Source organism: Podarcis pityusensis (assembly GCF_964106645.2).
Source record: "Podarcis pityusensis genome assembly, chromosome: 6".
Classification (NCBI taxonomy): Eukaryota; Metazoa; Chordata; class Lepidosauria; order Squamata; family Lacertidae; genus Podarcis; species Podarcis pityusensis.
In genome coordinates this window covers 369,712-387,960 of record NC_138030.1, presented here as the reverse complement: position 1 = coordinate 387,960, position 18,249 = coordinate 369,712, and the positions used below count along the sequence as shown (strand labels likewise).

Here is an 18,249-nt window from a genome sequence, read left to right as displayed (position 1 = left end):
CGAGAGCAGCGAGGGCGGGCAGCAGCACGGGACCCCAAGCCCCTTGGCCTTCACTGGGTGGGAGGAAATCCATTTTAAAAGTGTCTTGTTTAACCCCCGCCAGGCCAATTTTCAAGTCCTTCTGACCTGCCTTCCTTCTTATCCCTCTGTGGGATTTGCATGGCTTCCCCGCTGCCAAACCATAACGCTTCTCAGACAGGCAGATCCTTGTGTTGCAGTTCAGATCATGCTCAAGGCGGCTTGCAGCGTGGAAAAAATGCACAACCGCAACACAACAAAAGTAGTCATAAACGATAAATGCAACATTTGAAAGTGCACAACCAAACCGAACAATTTCCACACGATCTAAAATAAAGATACCAAAAGCCAACTTCGGCAACAACATGCCAGCCCAGGAAGAGTGAATCTGGAGGGTAAGAAAGTCTAACAAAGTTCTGATTTTCCCCATGATGACTTCAGTGCTTCCCCCCTCCCCATTTTTCAAATATCAAATTCTTTCCAAAAATAAAATCTCTTTGCCGCTGCCCTAAGGAGCTCTTGTGCAATGCAGCCTTGTTCTCAAAGCAGAACAACCTCGGAATACCTGAGTGGCTCCTGGCATGGCGGCTGGATTTGCAAAGAGCGGCTTCTGGGTTTCATTTTGGTCCACAGAAAGCAGAGAGTCAGGATGGAGCTCGATGACTCTTGGGGTCCCTTCCGACTCTACGATTCCATGAAAAGAGATTCTTTAAGAAAATACAATGCAACCCCTGCCTTGGAAGAGAAAAGGAGTTCATGAAAGACTCCCTTTGAAGGAACTAGAAATAGATATATTTTTAAAAGCAAACATAAATAATGACACTGGATCCTGAGGCGGAAGAATAGCTGTCCTGTCTCCCTTTTTTTCTTTTAGAAGATGTAAGCAAAAAGCTTAAGTGACCTGATATCTCATCTCCGTATCCTTCATTTGCTCTCTCCGGCATAATATCCTGCTTGTTTTTTCCGCTTGTGCTTTTGTCTCCCTGCAAAAGGGAGAATATAATGAAGCTGGGGGTGTTTTGGATGCAAAGCTTGTCCCTGTCGGCTCAAAGGACTTTTGCAGATGCAGCCCCCCCCCAGCAAGACCCCCTCCTCCCTTTCTGGGCAAGGAGGGAGGGTCAGCCGGCAGAGGACTGTGTGAGGAGGATGAGGATGGAGTCACATCTCGGGGCTTCATGACACTCTTCTCAGGAAACACTTGCAATCAAAATTAAACCACCATGGAAAATCCTAGCAGCAAAAGGAGCAGCAGCCTCTGCCTTTTAGAAAGCCGCAGCCTTGCCCCATCCTTTTCCAAGAGGAGCCCCTCGCATATTTCCACGTCCCACTGCTCAGCGCCAGAGTTCATTGTTCCCAATTTCTAGGCGCAAATGGGATCGTTTATGTCACCCTCTCACCCAAGCTCTTGCTAAAGAGGCCATTTCAGCACTTATCACATATATTAAATAACTTGCGTTTCCAAGATGCTTGAGTGTGGAATTATGCCTCTGCCGTGAAGATATGTGAACTGACAATCCGTAGCATACATCCTTTCACAGATTAATTATCACCCTGAGATTGGGGAGCTGTCATCCACGTTAAAAGCATTAAAATGAGCTGGGGTAATTTAATCTCCTTTTGGTGCAATAAGCTCATCTGCGTCTCTGGGCTCCCAGAACCCTTTTTGCAGCTTGTGATAGGGGTGTCCCCCCCTCCCCGCTGTTTCCCTGCTGCACAGCCCTGCCCTCATTTGACCCAAGCAAGGACAGAACCCCCCCCCCAGCCCCAGGGAGCCTCTCCGAAGCCTGTGCCAGGTCAGTGAAGGAGACCCTCCTGCACCCCCACCTCCAGCTGGGCCCACCCCTCGCCCCTCTGGGGAGCTGCTTGGCCCACTTCTGAGACCTGGCATGAGAGGCACCCGGAGGGCTGCCCCACTGAAGGACGAGCCAGCTTGGTTTTTCTGCTGCTCCAGATTCAAAGTGCAAGAAAAATGTTTCCAACTGAACATCAGGAAGAACTTTGGGGGGCAAGAGGAACGGACTCCCTTGGAAGGTGGCCGACTCTCCTTCCTTGGAGGTTTCTAAGCCGAGGTTGGGGGGGGTCGTCTGCCAGGGATTCATTAGCTGTGATTCCTGCATTGTAAGAGGTTGGACTGGACCAAATCGATGATAAATTATTATTATTATTATTATTATTATTATTATTATTATTAGGTAGAGCAACTCCCCTAGGAGGAAAGGGGCAGCATTGGGGGCTGTGCAGTTGGTGGGGGGCAGGGGGCTATGGGTTTGTGCTTGTTTTATGATGTGTTTTTGGTAGTCATACCTCGGGTTACAGACACTTCAGGTTGCGTTTTTTTGGGTTGCGGACCGCCAAAACCCGGAAGTACCGGAACGGGTTACTTCTGGGTTTCAGCGGTCGTGCATGCACAGAAGCACTAAATCGCACTTTGCGCATGCACAGATGTGCCGGATTGCAACCTGCGTGTGTGCAGACACACCACTGCAGGTTGTGGACGCTGCGGGTTGCAAATGTGCATCCCGCACAGATCACGTTCGCAACCCGAGCGTCCACTGTATTTTAATGTTGTGAACCCTGCTAAGATCTACAGGTGAAGCACTAATGCTAATAATACGAATAATACAAATAATAGTTTAGAGAAAAGGCAAGAGGTGACATGATAGAAGTTTATAAAATTATGCACGGTACAGAAAAGCTCCCCCCCCCAACACTAGAACTCATGGGAATCCAATGAAACTGAATGTTGGAGTCCGTCACGCAGTGGATAAACTGTGGAACTCCCTGCCACAGGAGGCAGTCATGGCCAGCAAAACAAGTTCATGGAGGAAAAGTTACCAAGGGCTCCTAGCCAGGATGTCTCTGCTCTGCCTCTACAGTCGGAGGCAGCTGGAAGCCACAGGAGGGGAGAGTTGCTCTGGTGCTCGGATCCTGCTCCTTGGTTTCCCATGATGGGCGTCTGTTTGGCTGCTGTGAGAACCGCATGCTGGACTCGGTGGGGCCCCCTTGGCCTGATCCAGCAGCTCTCCATGTCCCTGGGGCCATTTCCAAGCCCACAAGGTTGTGGTTCTGAGGGCGGGTGGCCCTGCCTTCCTCTGAGTTGGGTCTCCTTCCTGTTGGGATGCGTCCTGGGAGACGGGGGCAATTGGCAGCCCCCAGCTGGCTCCAGCCACTGGCCGGCAGCCGGGCGAACTCCGGTTCTCAGAACAGCATCAAAACTGCGACTCAAGCCTCAGAGACCTTTAGAGACTGAGCACGCAAGCCAGCACAGATAAGAACTCTTTGTAACAGAAGTAGCGGACAGAGGCATATGTAAGCATATTTACAGGCGTTTATTCAGCATCAGGACAAAGGAAAAACATGTCTGCTCCCCTTCATGTCCAAGCAAACAGCATAAGCAAAAGCTATATACAACGGAAGTTCCCAGCAGGCTGAGCTGGAATGTAAACAGACATGTGACATACAAGAATCCACACATCTGTTCTAAAGGTGGAACGGAACTATATCCTAACCCTTCCTTCCTCTCCGCCAGGCCTACATCTTCCCCCCGATGGCCATCTTCAAGGCTGAGGACGCCAGTGGAGAAGCGGCTGCCATGCTCAACAACATGCGCGTCTACGGGACGTGTGTGCTCACCTGCATGGCCACCGTGGTCTTTGTGGGCGTCAAGTACGTCAACAAGTTTGCCCTGGTCTTCCTGGGCTGCGTCATCCTCTCCATCCTGGCCATCTACGCCGGAGTCATCAAGTCGGCCTTTGACCCGCCCAGCTTCCCGTAAGTGCCAACGAGGAAGAACCCCCCAGCCCGGCCCACGCCAAACGGGGGCTTCCATTTCTTTTTTTAATATAATTTATTATTATTTTTACAAATTTTACAAATTCTTCGGAAACACCATCCAAACCTATCTCTCATATCCCTTAACTCCCCATTCACCTTCCATGGTGTTCATTCCCTTATAAAGCTGCGGTGTTACTTCTCTTTTATCCATTACATGAGTTAATTCCAAGTTATTAAACTGCAAATTCTCATCTGTTGTCATACTTCAAATCCTGCATGCATTTTAACACAACCATGCTATTTTTTTCAAAATATTTCCATCCTTCAAGAATTTCTTTCCCCCTGTTTTGTTCCCTGATTCTCAGTTAGTCCGAGCATATATCCCATCATCTTCCTAAGCCAGCCTTCTTTCGTGGGAACTTCTTCGTTCCATTTTTGTGCAGTCATAAACTATTTCTGCTGCTGCCATAGCATACAGAAACAAATGAAACTATTCCTTTAGAAGCTCTGGTCTGACAATACCTAGCAGAAAGGCCTCGGGTTTCTTGGGAACCCTCACTTTAAAGTATAAATACCTGAAGATATTTTAATACTTGAAGGACTATTGTATTTTAATATTTCGTTGGAAGCCGCCCAGAGTGACTGGGGAAACCCAGCCAGATGGGTGGGGTAATAATAATAATAATAATAATAATAATAATAATGTTTAAAGTGGGAGGGGTGTGTGTCTCCATTTCAATACAGTCGTACCTCATGTTACGTTTGCTTCAGGTTGCGTCCCACGGCGACCCAGAAGTACCGGAAAGGGTTACTTCCGGGTTTCACCACTTGTGCAGACATGCAAAATGACATCACACGCATGCGCAGAATAATAATAATAATAATAATTTATTATTTGTACCCCGCCCATCTGGCTGGGTTTCCCCAGCCACTCTGGGCGGCTTCCACAAAGACCGAAAATACACTAAGTTGTCACACATTAAAAACTTCCCTGAACAGGGCTGCCTTAAGATGTCCTCTGAATGTCAGGTAGTTGTTATCTCTTTGACATCTGATGGGAGGGCGTTCCACAGGGCGGGCGCTGTTAAGTCGTGGGTTGACATAGCAGCCGGCACAGCGATTTCTTCAAGTAGCTCTTTATTATGGTAAGCTGGAATAGAACTGACTGCGAACAGCTCAGCCGGCCTGTATTTATAGGCAGCCGGCTGTCAACATTGTAACCACAACAGCCCAGAGTTCCCGCCTAAAATAACTGCCGCGGACCTGAGTGAAAACTATCTACAGACCTGAGTGAAAACTATATACAGTATCCCCCTGTTGGCCCAGGGTGAACTACACTACATAACAGGCGCCACTACCGAGAAGGCCCTCTGCCTGGTTCCCTGTAGCCTCACTTCTCGCAATGAGGGAACCACCAGAAGGCCCTCGGCGCTGGACCTCAGTGTCCGGGCAGAATGATGGGGGTGGAGATGCTCCTTCAGGTATACTGGTGAATCACATCTCGCACATGCGCAGACACGGGTTGCGTTCTTTTCAGGTTGTGAACGGGCCTCCGGAATGGATCCCGTTCTCAACCAGAGGTACCCTTGTACTCTCCTTCCCACTGGGCTCTCTACAATTCTATAACTAAGTCCATCAATAGTCCCTCCTCCCCTTCGGGTGGGGAAGGGGCAGAACCTGCAGGGCGGCCCCTCTGGCCAGGGGGCAGCGAAGAGGTGACCCCTCCCCTACTCTCCCCCCTCCCAGGATCTGCCTGCTGGGCAACCGGACTCTGTCCCGCGACGGCTTTGACACCTGCACCAAGGTGGTCCAGGAGGGCAACGAGACCATCGGCTCCCAGCTCTGGGGGCTCTTCTGCTCCTCCCGCTTCCTCAATGCCTCCTGCGATGAGTACTTCGCCCTCAACAACGTCACCGAGATCCAGGGCATCCCGGGAGCTGCTTCCGGCCTCATCCAAGGTAGGAGGGCTCTCGGTGGCATCACTGGAGGGTCAAACGGGGAGCCCCAAAAGTGGCGGGGGACCTGGGCAGATGGACAGCTCTATTCATTCATTGCCTGAATATCCCCCCTTTTCCTCCAAGGAGCTCAAGGGGGTGTTTTCTCCCCCTCCTCGTTTAATCCTCACAACAACCTTGTGAGGTAGGCTAAGCTGAGTGGTGGCGACTGGCCCCCAAGGGCACCCCAGGGAATTTCTTGGCCAAGTGGAGATCCATCGATCGATCAATCATTTTATTTGTATGTCGCCTTTCCAAAGTGAAAACTATGCTCAAGGCGGCTTACAACATATTTAAAAAACCCACATAACATAGACAAAAGAAGGAGAATATAAGGAATATTTTGAATATAATAGAATACCTGGAGGTCAAAAATGAAAAGAAAGCAGCAATGATGTTTATAGATGCTGAAAAAGCCTTTGACAATGTCTCTTGGAAATTCATGACAAAGTTACTTGAATAAATTAAATGTGGGCCTAAATTTCTAAAAGGAATAGCAGCAATTTATTCAGAGCAAAAAGCAAAATTAATCATAAACCAGGTGATAATGGACGAATGTAAGACACAAAAAGGAACTAGACAAGGATGTCCACAGTCACCATTGTTGTTCAAAAGCAGTTATAAATAATAAAGAAAACGTCAAAAAGCACACAACCAAATTGAACAATTTCCACATAAATCCAAAATAAAGATACAGAAATATTGTATCATCTGCAACAATACCCCCTCCAACAAAAACCCCCTCAGCAATGCCCCAACCCAAGACGAATAAATAAGCTGTCAGCATGCATCGATCAGGATTCGAACCTTGATCTCCCAGGTCCTAATCCATCACTCTAACCACTACACCAACACCGGCTCTCCGCTTTCCCGCGGCTGTGTCTCCAGGATGGGGAGGGTGGCGCAGTTCATTTCCTTCTCTCTAAGGATATCTGTAAACCCACAAAACAATCTATCAAGGCGGTGCCCCCTAAAACCCTAGAGTGCCGTGGGGCAGAGGCACTTCCCTGACCTGCTGGCAGGTGAGTTGCTGCTGCTTGCCCAGAGGGGGAGGGGCAAGGGGGCACGGAGGGGGGCAGAGGCCTCAGACTGGCTCTAGTCTGGGGGCAGGACTAATGGCACTTCTGGCAAGAAGGCGGAGAGGGACCGTGCCAGTTGTGCCGTGCCCAAACCCAGCCCAAGGTGGGGGGCTTGGCGGTGGGTTGGGGGGCCTTCCTCCACTGGCGTAGAGGGTGGGGCCACCCCCTGGGGATGGCAGCCACTCACCCACCCCGCGTCATGACGCCTCCCCCCGCAGAAAACCTCTGGAGCACCTACTTGCCCAAAGGGGTGATCATTGAGAAGTCTGGGATGACCTCGGCGGCCCCTGCAGATGCCCTTCTGGACATGGACCAGCCCTACGTCTTCAGCGACATGACCTCCTACTTCACCCTCCTGGTGGGCATCTACTTCCCCTCAGTCACAGGTAATGGACTCCGGTGGGGGTGGCACCCGGGCGCAGGTGGGGCAACGTCTCTGGGGCACAGGTGAGGAGGGTGCCTGGGGGAAGGATTGGGCCTTGGGTGCTCAGCGCTTCCTCCAGCCAGGTGTGACTTTTAGGAGGCCATATGGGGCTGGGGAAATTTGGGGCTGGGCGTCATTGATCCCACCTCCCTACTTTCTGCCCCCAACACAATAAATGGAGCCCTGGACCTCGGGCCATTTTGATGGACGCCCCCCTTTGCCCCAGGCCGAAGAGGATTGAGAAGCACAGCAGCCCCCACCCCAGTTCAGAGGCTGGGAGGGGGTCTGCTTCACAAGCGCCCAGGGAAAGGCTCATCCCGCAGCCCACTCCTCAAGTCCTGGGGCAAAGGTCAGGGGTCGGCGTCCCTGTCGATTTCAGCTTCTCTTTTGTCCCATGTGAGCTTCAATTCTCCCCATTTCTGCAGGAGTTTGTGGGGTGGTGTTCTTTTAAAAGCAAAAAAACCCACCATGAAAACTGATTAGCATTTCAGTACACACTTTCGCTAACACACAATTTTTTGCGTGCATTTTCCTCTGACACAATGCATTTCTAAAATATTCGCCAGCCTATGCAATGCATATGCTTTCCTGGAATAGACAGGGTTTTGTGCAGCTTATTTGGCTGCAGAAGGGCATTGCAAAGTTCAGGGAAAGGTAGATTTCAAAGGAGGGCTGAGTTTTGGTCAGCAGATTGTTTTGGAATGTGCAGATGAGGCCGCTTCCCTTTAGCACTTGAATTGAGCCAAATTCCTCGCTCCGCCCTTGAGAACCCCACGTCCTTCAAGGGGCCGAGATCCCAGACACTGCAGCCTCTTCCCCTAGTGCCCCTCACGAACCCCCCCCCCCGCTTTTTGGGGGGGTTGAGGGCAGTGCTCTGTCCTGCAAAGCTTCCACAGAGGGAGCCCTCACGGCAGCCCCGGTCCTGGCCTGACCTTGTTACAAGACAAGCACCCTCACGTGCAGCTCATTAGCCACCACAGCTGGCACTAATTGGGCCACGATAACGAGAGGAAGGGATCTCACATCTGCACCCGAGAGGGACGCTGGTGGGGGGCTCAGCTGGGCACCAGAATCGGAAGCCCCTCCCTGCCCCCTCCCACCTGCCAAGCAGCCCCTTCCTCTTCAAGCATCCTTTTTGAGGATGCAGGAGATGCTCCCCAATGAGGAGACCTTCTCCTCTCACCTGGAATACGGTGTCCAGTGGTGAGTTTGGAAAAATGTTTAGCTTGACAAAGAGGAGCCTGAGAGGAGAGATGAAACCCATCTTCAAATATCTGAAGGGCTGTCACATGGAAGAGAGAGCAAGCTTGTTTTCTCCCGCTTTGGAGGGCACCACTTGCACCCATGGCTTCCAGTTACAAGAAAGGAGATTCCAGGCAAACGTTAGGGAAAGCTTTCTGATGGTGATAGAGCTGTTTGACAGGGGAAAAGACTCCCTGGGAAGGTGGGGGGCTCTCCTTCCCTGGAGTTTTCAAAACAGAGACTCGGTGGCCATCTGTCGGGGATTCATTCGCTGTGTTTCCTGCATTGCAGGGGGTTGGACTAGATGCCCCTGTGGGGTCCCTTCCGGCTGACCTTTTCCTCCCTCTTCCCCAGGGATCATGGCTGGTTCCAACAGGTCTGGAGACCTGCGTGACGCTCAGAAGTCCATCCCCACGGGCACCATCCTCGCCATCGCCACCACGTCCGCAGTCTGTATCCTTTGCCTCTGGGGGGCCTGCCCCTGTTCCCAGAGGGAGGTGGGGGCCTTGAAGAACCGGGCTGGCCGGTCGTGCGCCCCTCTGCTGTCGGCAGCCCCAGATGGGGCTCAGGCAGGTGATAGAGGTCATACCTGTGTGGCCAGTTCAGGGGCTGCTGGCCTGATGCCCCAGAGCAAGACCCCCCCCAAAAAAAAAACCCTGTCTCTGTGTCACACACACATCTTTCCACCTGGGCACATGTTGGGCCAGGAGCCACTAAGCCCATTTTGGAGGGGCTGCCTCCATTTATGGGGACTGGACGTTTGCCTTGCCCCACATGAGCCCACCTCACCCCTTTGATCTGCACAAGCAGCGCTGCTGCAGCTGCCGCGTAAATATCCCTTCTGCATGTGTAAGAACACGACCTTTGGAACTCCCTGCCTATTGATTCCAGGCAGGCACTTTATTGGGGGCCCAGCTAAAAGCATTTTTCTTTAGACAAGCTCAGTTAGAAAGTTAATGCATGTTTTAATCTGTTTTTGGTCTGTTGTCATTTTCGCTTTCCAAAAAAAATCTTTAAATGTTGCTGTCAATTTTTCTCGCTACTGTTTTCTCTTTGTAAACCACTTTGAGGTGGTGCCTGTTTTTCCAGTGAAGCGGCGTATAAATTTTATGAAATAAGCAAATAATAAATAGGTGCCTTCCAGGTGTTCCCTTTGAGTCCCTCCTTGCCTTCAGCTTCAGACCAGCCCTCCTCTTTTGCCTCTTTGGGACACCGATCCAAAGACAAGGGAGGAAGAGCTCCCACGTCAAGAAGGAAGACAGCAAGCGGCCCCAATGGCAGCACAGAATCATGGGGTCGTCCAGTGGGAAGGGATCCCCAAAGGTCATCTAGCCCAACCCCCCACAATGCAGTAACCGCAGCTAAATAATCTCGGACAGGCGACCCCTCTCACCAAAAACCACCCTTCTGTCTCCCCCCTGCCCCCTGCCAGCACTTGCCCTGATTCCCCCTGGCCTGGTCCCGGGGCGGGCGGGGGGGGGGGTAATCCTTCAGGACCAGGCAGAGCTTCCAGCCGTCCCAGCTGCCTCCTTCCTTAACGCTCCCGCAGACATCAGCTCCGTCATCCTCTTTGGCGCTTGCATCGAGGGCGTCGTGCTCCGGGACAAGTGAGTATTCTTCTCTCTCTGGGCTGGGGGACCCCTGGCCTCCTGGCATATATAATAATAATGATGATGATGATAAATAATAAGAATAATAAGAATAATAATAATACAGTGGATGCTCGGGTTGCGAACGTGATCCGTGCGGGATACACATTCGCAACCCGCAGTGTTCGCAATCCACAGCGGCGCATCTGCGCACACGCAGGTTGTGATTCGGTGCTTCTGCGCATGTGCAAAGCGCAATTTAGTGCTTCTGCGCATGTGTGACCGCCAAAACCCAGAAGTAACCCATTCTGGTACTTCCGGGTTTCGGCTGTCCGTAACCCAAAAAAACACAGCCTGAAGCGTCTGTAACCCGAGGTATGACTGTAATAATAATTTATAAAATGATAATACCGGGCCTCGGGTTGATTAAACATTCTGCAGCCTCCTTAAACAGGTCTGTGGTGGGGTATTTTTTTTTTTTTTTTGCTATTGTTGTGGGAAACGCAAGGATCTTAAGATAATATGGTTATGTTTTCAAACTTGCGTCCTCTTGTTACAAACTGCCCTGTGGTCTTTGGCATATAACTTTAATAAATAATAATGAATACATATGCCGCCCTCCATCGAGAGAAGTTTTGCACCGTAAAACACAAAATGTGCCACATAAAGAGCATAAGCAAAGCAGGGCAGTGGCCTTGAGAGAAACCCCCTGCTAAGCCCTTGGAAGACAGAAAACTCTGCGCCCCGTGCAGCCCCCCCCCCGCCCTGCCAAGGGACCCCTCCCGCTTCCCTGCTCTCTTCGCCCGGCTGGATGCCGGCCTCGGCTGCTGCCTGTGGTGCTGAGCTCCCTCCTGGCAGCCGGGATTCAGCTGCCCTTCCCCTATCTAGGCCACCCAGGGTGCTGCTGCAGCCGCCACTGACATTTTTGGGTCATAATACTAATGGCTTTATTCCCTATACAAATACCGAGGCACCTGGTCACGGAGGGCCAGCAGCTCATTTAGGGCCATACGGAACCTTTGCAAGGATGGGAGATGCAGCTGGAGAATGCTTTACTTTATTTATTTCAAAAATCTTGATGATTTGCAAAGGGAATCTTTGTGCTTTCCTCTCCTGCTCTGCGGCTGTGCTGTGTCCTTTTCGCTTTCGTCCTTCCAGGCTGAGACGCTTTGTGGGTTAAGTCTTTGATTCCTTCTGTTTCGTCACGCTTGCACTTTAGGTTTGTTAGCAAATCAATAAAATAAAATAAAAATGGAAATAAAATTAGGACTAATAAGCCTTGCAAGGTTGGCACAGCTATGGTGGCTGCCAGGAAAGAAGGGACTTCTTGCCCTGAGCCGAACTCATCCAGGGGTCCCTGCTGGCCTCAAGGGGAGAAGCAGCCCGCCCCCCTTTCCCAGCGCTGCTGCCCTCTGAGACGAAGAGGGAGCCAAGAGAAGGCTCTCCTGCCCACTTCCTTGCCAACTGCAACACAACAGCCCTGCAGGGCTGCCAGTGGGTCTTACTCTCTGCTAGCTGCTGCCAGCCCCCTCCCACTGACATCCCTTGTGAGTTACTCAGAGAGTAAAGGCAGCCCAGGCTGTCGCTGAGTCTCCCCAGACCTCAGGAGAGTGTGCCAGTCACTTCCAGCCCTAAGCTTCCAGTAGCCCAAATGCCAAGCATCTGGGCACAGGGAGGGGACATTCTGAAACCCATCACACACAATCCAGCAGTCAAATTAAGGAACGTTTTTCAGAATAAAAGTGTGTGGGGAGCCAGTAGAAGGTCTGTGTAGACTCTGAAATAAACCTGAGCTCTGTGGCTCTAAATCTGGACTGATCCTGCCCATGCCACAACAATGTAGGGGTTCCAATTTACTGCGTCCCTGGAGTTGGAGGGAACCCGATGCCAAGGCCACTTGGATTGTTGAAGTCTCTCTCCCTTCCCCTAGGAGGGTGGCCCCTGGCTCTGTCTGACCAGGAAGAGTCCGAGTTAGTTGGTCCAGTCCTGCACGTTCCTCAGTCCCCTGGGGAAAGGGCGGAGCAGGTGGGGCCTTTCTTCACACCCTCACAAGGGTCCCATTTTAAGTGGGACATCCCGGATCACAGGAGCCAATCCTGGCTTCTGTCTGGATCCCAGAATGTCCTGTTTCTGGTCTGGCGCAAGTCGAGAGCTGGAATCCTGGCCCAAAAGACGCACACTCTGGAGCAAGTGAGCAGAAAGCGCTGGCAAACCCCTCCTGACGTCCCGATTTTGGGGACGGAAATGTTGGGAGGGCTGTGCTTTGGGGGCCTCAGTTATGGCAACCTCTGGCCTCTTTGGGCCCAGAAGGTGCCCAGCAGGGATCAAGACTAGATCGCTTTGCTCCCGATCCAGAAGCTACAGTTAGTGCAGAATGCTGCAGCACAATTGCTGACAGGAAGGAGGCCTTGTCAGCATGCAAGACCTCTGCCCGGAAATCTGCACTATCAGGCTCGTTTGCTATCAGGCCAAGTCGAAACCGTTAGTATATAAAGCCCTTTGCAACTTGGGCCCAGTTTACCTGCGAGATCACCCCGATACATGCCCCCTTGACTTCTTTGATCTGCGGAAGTGGCTCTCCCAGAGGTGCCACATAATATCCGTTCTGCATTTTTAAGGAATTGATCCTTTAGGGTGGCAGCACCTAACCCTTGGAACTCCCTGCCTCTTGATACCAGGCAGGTGCCTTCACTGCTCTCTTTTCGATGCCTGCTCAGAGCATGTTGGTTTGGACAAGCCTGTCCAGTTGCTTAGAAAGTTGGTGCCAGTTTCATTCTGTTTTTAGTCCCTTGTTATTTTCACTTTTTGGAAATTCTTCTTACAGATGATTTTATTGCTTTATCTTTTTTGTAAACTGCTTTGAGGGTTATCTTTTTACAATCAATCGGTGTGCAAATTTTATAAAACAAAGCCAGAAGAGGCAGTTCTGCTCTGTGATGTGGGATGGGGCTCAGAGCAGCAGAGGGCAGGCAAGGTGACCAGCTGATCCATTGAGTTTACTTACGTGCCGCTTTGCCCACGAGGTGCTGGGCTCAAAAGCAGCGCTCAGAAAACCACAAAAGCACAGAACCGTAGAATCAGAACACCGAAACCCAAAGCACTGAAGATGCAGCTGTGCAGAACGCAGTGCTGGCCAGTCCGTTCAGCGCTGCCCCTTTGCCCCTCCAGGTTTGGCGAGGCCGTGAGCGGGAACCTGGTGGTGGGCACCCTGGCCTGGCCCTCCCCCTGGGTCATTGTCTTCGGGTCCTTCTTCTCCACCTGCGGAGCCGGGCTGCAGAGCCTGACGGGGGCCCCTCGCCTGCTGCAGGCCATCTCTCGCGACGGCATTGTCCCCTTCCTGCGGGTAAGTGCCTGCCTGGGGGGAAGGGAGGAGCGTGGCCACAGCGCGGGGTGGGGGGCAGTCAGGAAGACCCTTCCTGGTGCAGTCAAGGATGAGTTGTGGTGAAGGGTTTTTTGGCAGGGGTGTTGGTGAGGACCCTGCCCCCTCCTGCGGAATACAGAAGTGGCCCATGGGAGGAAAGGATCGGGGGTCTTCTTCCTTCCTACACTTGTGGCCTCAGGTCACTCTGTGCCCCCCAGGGGCTGGGATCTGCAGAGCTGGAACTTCTGCAACTGTCACGTGATGCTAATTCCGCACTCTTGGGAACTCCCTTTCACTGCCCTGTTATGGGCTAGAAATGTTTTTGTCCCGGCGCACTTTCCAGGCTCATAACTTTAACCCATAATCTTGAGAAGTGGTTTTAATAAGTATGCATGTTTTCTACTCTTTATTATATATGTGTATCTATATAATGTAACTTTAATGTTTGTTTCTAATTGGCCTTTTAAATAACTGCTTCAGACTGTTTATTGCAACCGACGTAGAGAGGTCTTGTTTCTTAGTAGCAGGAAAAGGGGGGACGGGCACAGTGCTCAGACCAGCACCTGGGAGAGAGACCTGGGTTCAAATCCCGCCCCCGCCCCTGGGCATGAAGCTCACCAGGAGGGTCAGTCCTTGGGGGCCAGTCCCTGCCTCACAGCCTAGCCCCCCTCTCAGGGTTGTTGTGGGGATTAACATGCAGAGGGGCAGAATCCTGCAGGCCCCCTGGAGCTCCTTGGAGAAGCAGGTGGGACAGAGATGCAACTGGTTTTGATCCTGGCCCAGCCCCCCTGTCTGACTGGGCCTGATGTGCTGCGTGTGTGTCTGTGCTGGTGAGGCCGGCCTGGGTGTGGGCTGTGGGCCCCCCAGTTTCTCAGCGCACTCGGCGCACTTAGTGAGCCACATCTGCGCAAATCGAAGCCGACAGCCGACAGGGACTTGCGGCTAATTTTAAACTCCCTCCTCAGCTGCCTCTTTGGCAGTCTTCACTTGAGGGACGAGCCATGCTGGGTAACAGGAGGAGACGTCGGCTTTCCTGCCCCCACTCCTGCGCCCCTCTCTCTCTCTCGCGCACACATGCACACGCCTGTGTGCGCACACAGCAAGAGGTTGGTCGGACAGGGTGCATTCCAACCCTCCTTGCACCCTCAGCAGGATCAGGCCAGGACTTTTCCTCACTAGGATTAGCCAAAACCACGGAGGAGAGGCTCATCTCTGCCTGCGCAGTCGGGGGCAGCCATGCTCCTGAATCCCAGTGGCTGGAAACCGCAGGAGGGGAGAGTTGCTCTCATGCTCGGATCCTGCTTGCTGGCTTCCCACAGGTTGGCCACTGGGAGAACAGGATGGTGGAGCAGCTTGGCCTTGGCTTGATCCAACAGGCACTTCTTGTGTCCTCCTACTTCCTCTGTGGCCAGTGAGAGGCGTCCAGGAGAGCCCAAAGATAATTCCCCTAATTCCCAGCAGGTAGCCTGGAAGTTCCCTTTTGCTGATGGCACCCAAAAGAGTTCTCGCTCCTCCTCCTCCATCCATGTCTCTCTTCTTTTGTAATTTGTTTTCATTAGTTTCCCAATATACTCCCAACAATAGCCAAATTATAACAAGAACAATTAATTCTCCATCCCTGTATCTCGTCCCTTTAAAAGCCACCTGGGCCGTGGGCACGGCTGCGTCCCCCCCAGGGCCCTGTGAGGTTGACTGACCCCGAGGCCAGGCAGGGAGCTTGGTGGCTGAGCAGGGGTTTCCGACATGCAGCCCTCAAACTGCCTCCGACAGAAACATCTCCAGGTGTCAGAAAGAAAAGGAAACAAGCCCAGGGCCCCTGACAAGAGGCAGCTTTGCCCTGCCAATCTCAGCGCCCGCATCTCCAAGGTCACCTGTCCCCTTGTCTCCTCTCAAATCAAATGGGTTGGATGGCGAAGCCCCTCTTGAGCAGAAGCATCAAGCCAGCTAAGGTCAGAGCGGGCGCAGGAAGACCAGGGGGAGCATCGTGCTGGGTTTGAGCCAGGCTGGGTCTAGCCGAGTGCCCTGTCTCCAGCTGTGCGCCAGAAGCCCAGGCATGGTCAAGCTCCTTCCTCCAGAAGACAGTGATGATGGATGGAGGAGGAGAGGGCTCTGGCTCCGGGGTCGGAGGCACCAGTGCTGGAAACCCCAGGAGAGGAGAGTTGCCCTTGCGCTCAGGTCCTGCCTGCACTTCTCCAGAAGACGTATCTGGTCAGGCCCTGTGAGTGCTGGGGTGCGTCCTGGGAGACGGGGGCAATTGGCAGCCCCCAGCTGGCTCCCGCCACCGGCCAGCAGCCGGGCGAACTCCGGTTCTCAGAACAGCATCTAAACTGTGAGTCAAGCCTCAGAGACCTTTAGAGACTGAGCCAGGAGAGATAAGAACTCTTTGCAATGGAAAGGCGGACAGAGGCATATCTAAGCATATTTACCAGCATTTTATTCAGCATCAGGACAAAAGAAAAACATGTCTGCTCCCCTTTGTGTCCAAGCAAAAGCAGGAAGCACAAAGCAAAAGCAATACACAAACGGAAGTTCCTGGCAAGCTGTGCTGGAGTGTAAACAGACATGTGCCATGCAACAGCTCCACACATCTGTTTAGGTGGAACGGAACATCGTATTCCTAACAGTGAGAACAGGAGGCTGGACTAGATGGGCTCCCTTAGGCCTGAAGCAGCAGACTCTGCTTATGTTCTTACGTTCGTAAGCTGAGTTGCAAACGCTGCAGCAAAGGAAGTCTGGAGCCGTTCAGCTGCCTTTTCGTCCTAGTGAACATCTGATCCCACCTTGAGACAGGAGAGAGGGAGGGGGCTGACCACATGCCTCCATCCTTTGCTTCTTCTTCTTCCGCCCTTGCAGTGCCCCTGTGCACGGTTCCCGCTGCCCCTCCTCGCTGAGCCTTGAGGGTTTGGACGCGGCCCCCCCTTTGCTCCTGCGCCTCCTCCTGCCCTTGAGGTGTCCCCTTCAAGTAGCCAGAGTTGTCAGCTGCTTCGGCTGCACCTGCCACATCCACCTTGTCTGCCACTCAACACTTTCTGCAAGGTGCTCTGGAGCCAGAAGCTGCAAGGTCCTTCCTTCGCCCCTGGCAGCTTCTCGCCCAAAGCTGTTTCCTCGGCTGCCGGGGGGCTGGGGCCCCACAGCAAAAGGAGAGCGAGGAGCCAATGGGGCTGGTACCAGGGGGCGGCTGGGGCCCACCCAGCAAGGACATCCCACCCCAAGAGCTCTTGCCCATGTGCTGTGGAGCCGTGACTTCCCCATTCATTCAATTTCCCAACCATAAATCAGAATTATGCACAGCGCACCCAGTGTAGCTGCACCATAGATTTGTATAACAGCCTTAGGATAGTGTCAGTTTTATTTCCATAGAATCATAGAATTAGAAGGGACCCCAAGGGCCATCTAGTCCAGCCCCCTGCAATGCAGGACTCTCAACTAAAGCATCCATGACAGACCATCCCTAGCATGGAATTTGCTCTTATCGTGGCTGCCACACACTGGGGTGACATTTTCGTGGTGCTGTTCACTACAGCCTCAAAGGCTCCTTCCGGGTTACTCACTGCAAGTTCAAACTCCATGAGTGTATTTGTGAAATAAATGTCTTTTGATCACACTGGATTGCATTTGCCATTTTTACTGCTGGTTCTCTCAGTTCAGAGAAATCTTTTTTGGAGCACTTTGTGCTCCATTTTTGTTTTAAGCACCCTGAACAACTTGGCATTGCCTTTTTGCTAAAAGGAACGAGGAGGCAAAATCAGCAAAGTGTCGCCATAAAGAGCCTGGCATAATTTGCAATTTTAAAAAAACCTCGTGTGATTTTGCAAAAAATAAAAGGCTCAAATTATGGAGTAGGAGGGATTGGACAATAACCCAAGAGGGGACTTCGGATCAGCTTCCAGAAGACTTGGCTGCCCCTTGGAACCAGGAACCATCTTTTGCTCTGGCAGCAGAGGCCAAACAGGGACAGATCTGGACCTCATCTGCTGGGCTGCTGTCAGTGCATGATCATGTCTGGCTGTCCCCTTCATGAGAACATCAGGGGAGCCTGCGGGATCCAGCCCAGCATCCTCTTCTCACAGAGGCCAAGCAGATGCCCCAGTGGGAAAGCCAGAAGCAGGATCCCAGCACAAGAGCCCTGTGGTTTCCAGAAAGTGGCGTTCAGGAGCATTGCTGCCTCCGACTGTGGAAGGAGAGCCATCCATAGCCCTCTCCTCCTCCATCAATTTCCCTAACCCTCTTTTAAATCCAACCCATTTTTGGCCATTGCTGCCTCTTGTGGGAAGGAGTTCCATAGTTTAACTCTGCACTGTGTAAAGAAAGGCTTTCTGTTCAGCTTCATTGGAGGGCAAAGAGCCTTCCCTTCTCTCTCCACTTTCTCCAGGCCAGCCGTCATTTGGCAAACTTCTCTCTCGCCGCCTTGGGCTCGCCTTTCCTCCAACCCAAAAGGTCCCAGGCGCTGCGGCCATTTCTTCCCAGGACCAGGTGTGGGGCCCTCTCCTGACCCTCCTCCTGCTGACGGTCTCTCTGCCTTCTCTCTTCCTCTCCCGCAGGTCTTTGGGCACGGCAAGGCCAACGGGGAACCCACCTGGGCCCTCCTGCTCACCGCCTGCATCTGCGAAATAGGCATCCTCATTGCCTCCCTGGACGAGGTGGCCCCAATCCTCTCCATGTACGCCCCCTCCCCCTCCTGGGACCTCTGGGGGCCCCTCTGAGCACGGGGCAGGGGGTCTCTCTCCAGCACCCAGGAAGAGGCCGGACTGCCCCCCCCCAGGTCTTG

General features: G+C 52.5%; 1 protein-coding gene across 2 annotated transcripts in view; it reads left to right on the top strand.

The window, feature by feature from the left end:
* SLC12A5 (solute carrier family 12 member 5) overlaps window positions 1–18,220 on the top strand; it is a 90,555-nt gene extending 72,335 nt beyond the window's left edge. For both annotated transcript variants that reach the window (XM_081011219.1, XM_081011220.1), the window contains exons 7-13: window positions 3,548–3,789; window positions 5,539–5,750; window positions 7,084–7,251; window positions 8,886–8,984; window positions 10,081–10,138; window positions 13,289–13,463; window positions 18,023–18,220. In XM_081011219.1, the coding sequence (XP_080867345.1) occupies window positions 3,548–3,789; window positions 5,539–5,750; window positions 7,084–7,251; window positions 8,886–8,984; window positions 10,081–10,138; window positions 13,289–13,463; window positions 18,023–18,184 (1,116 nt within the window). In that variant the 3' untranslated portion in view covers window positions 18,185–18,220. The remainder of the gene's footprint in view (window positions 1–3,547; window positions 3,790–5,538; window positions 5,751–7,083; window positions 7,252–8,885; window positions 8,985–10,080; window positions 10,139–13,288; window positions 13,464–18,022) is intronic.
* Window positions 18,221–18,249: the final 29 nt, after the last annotated feature.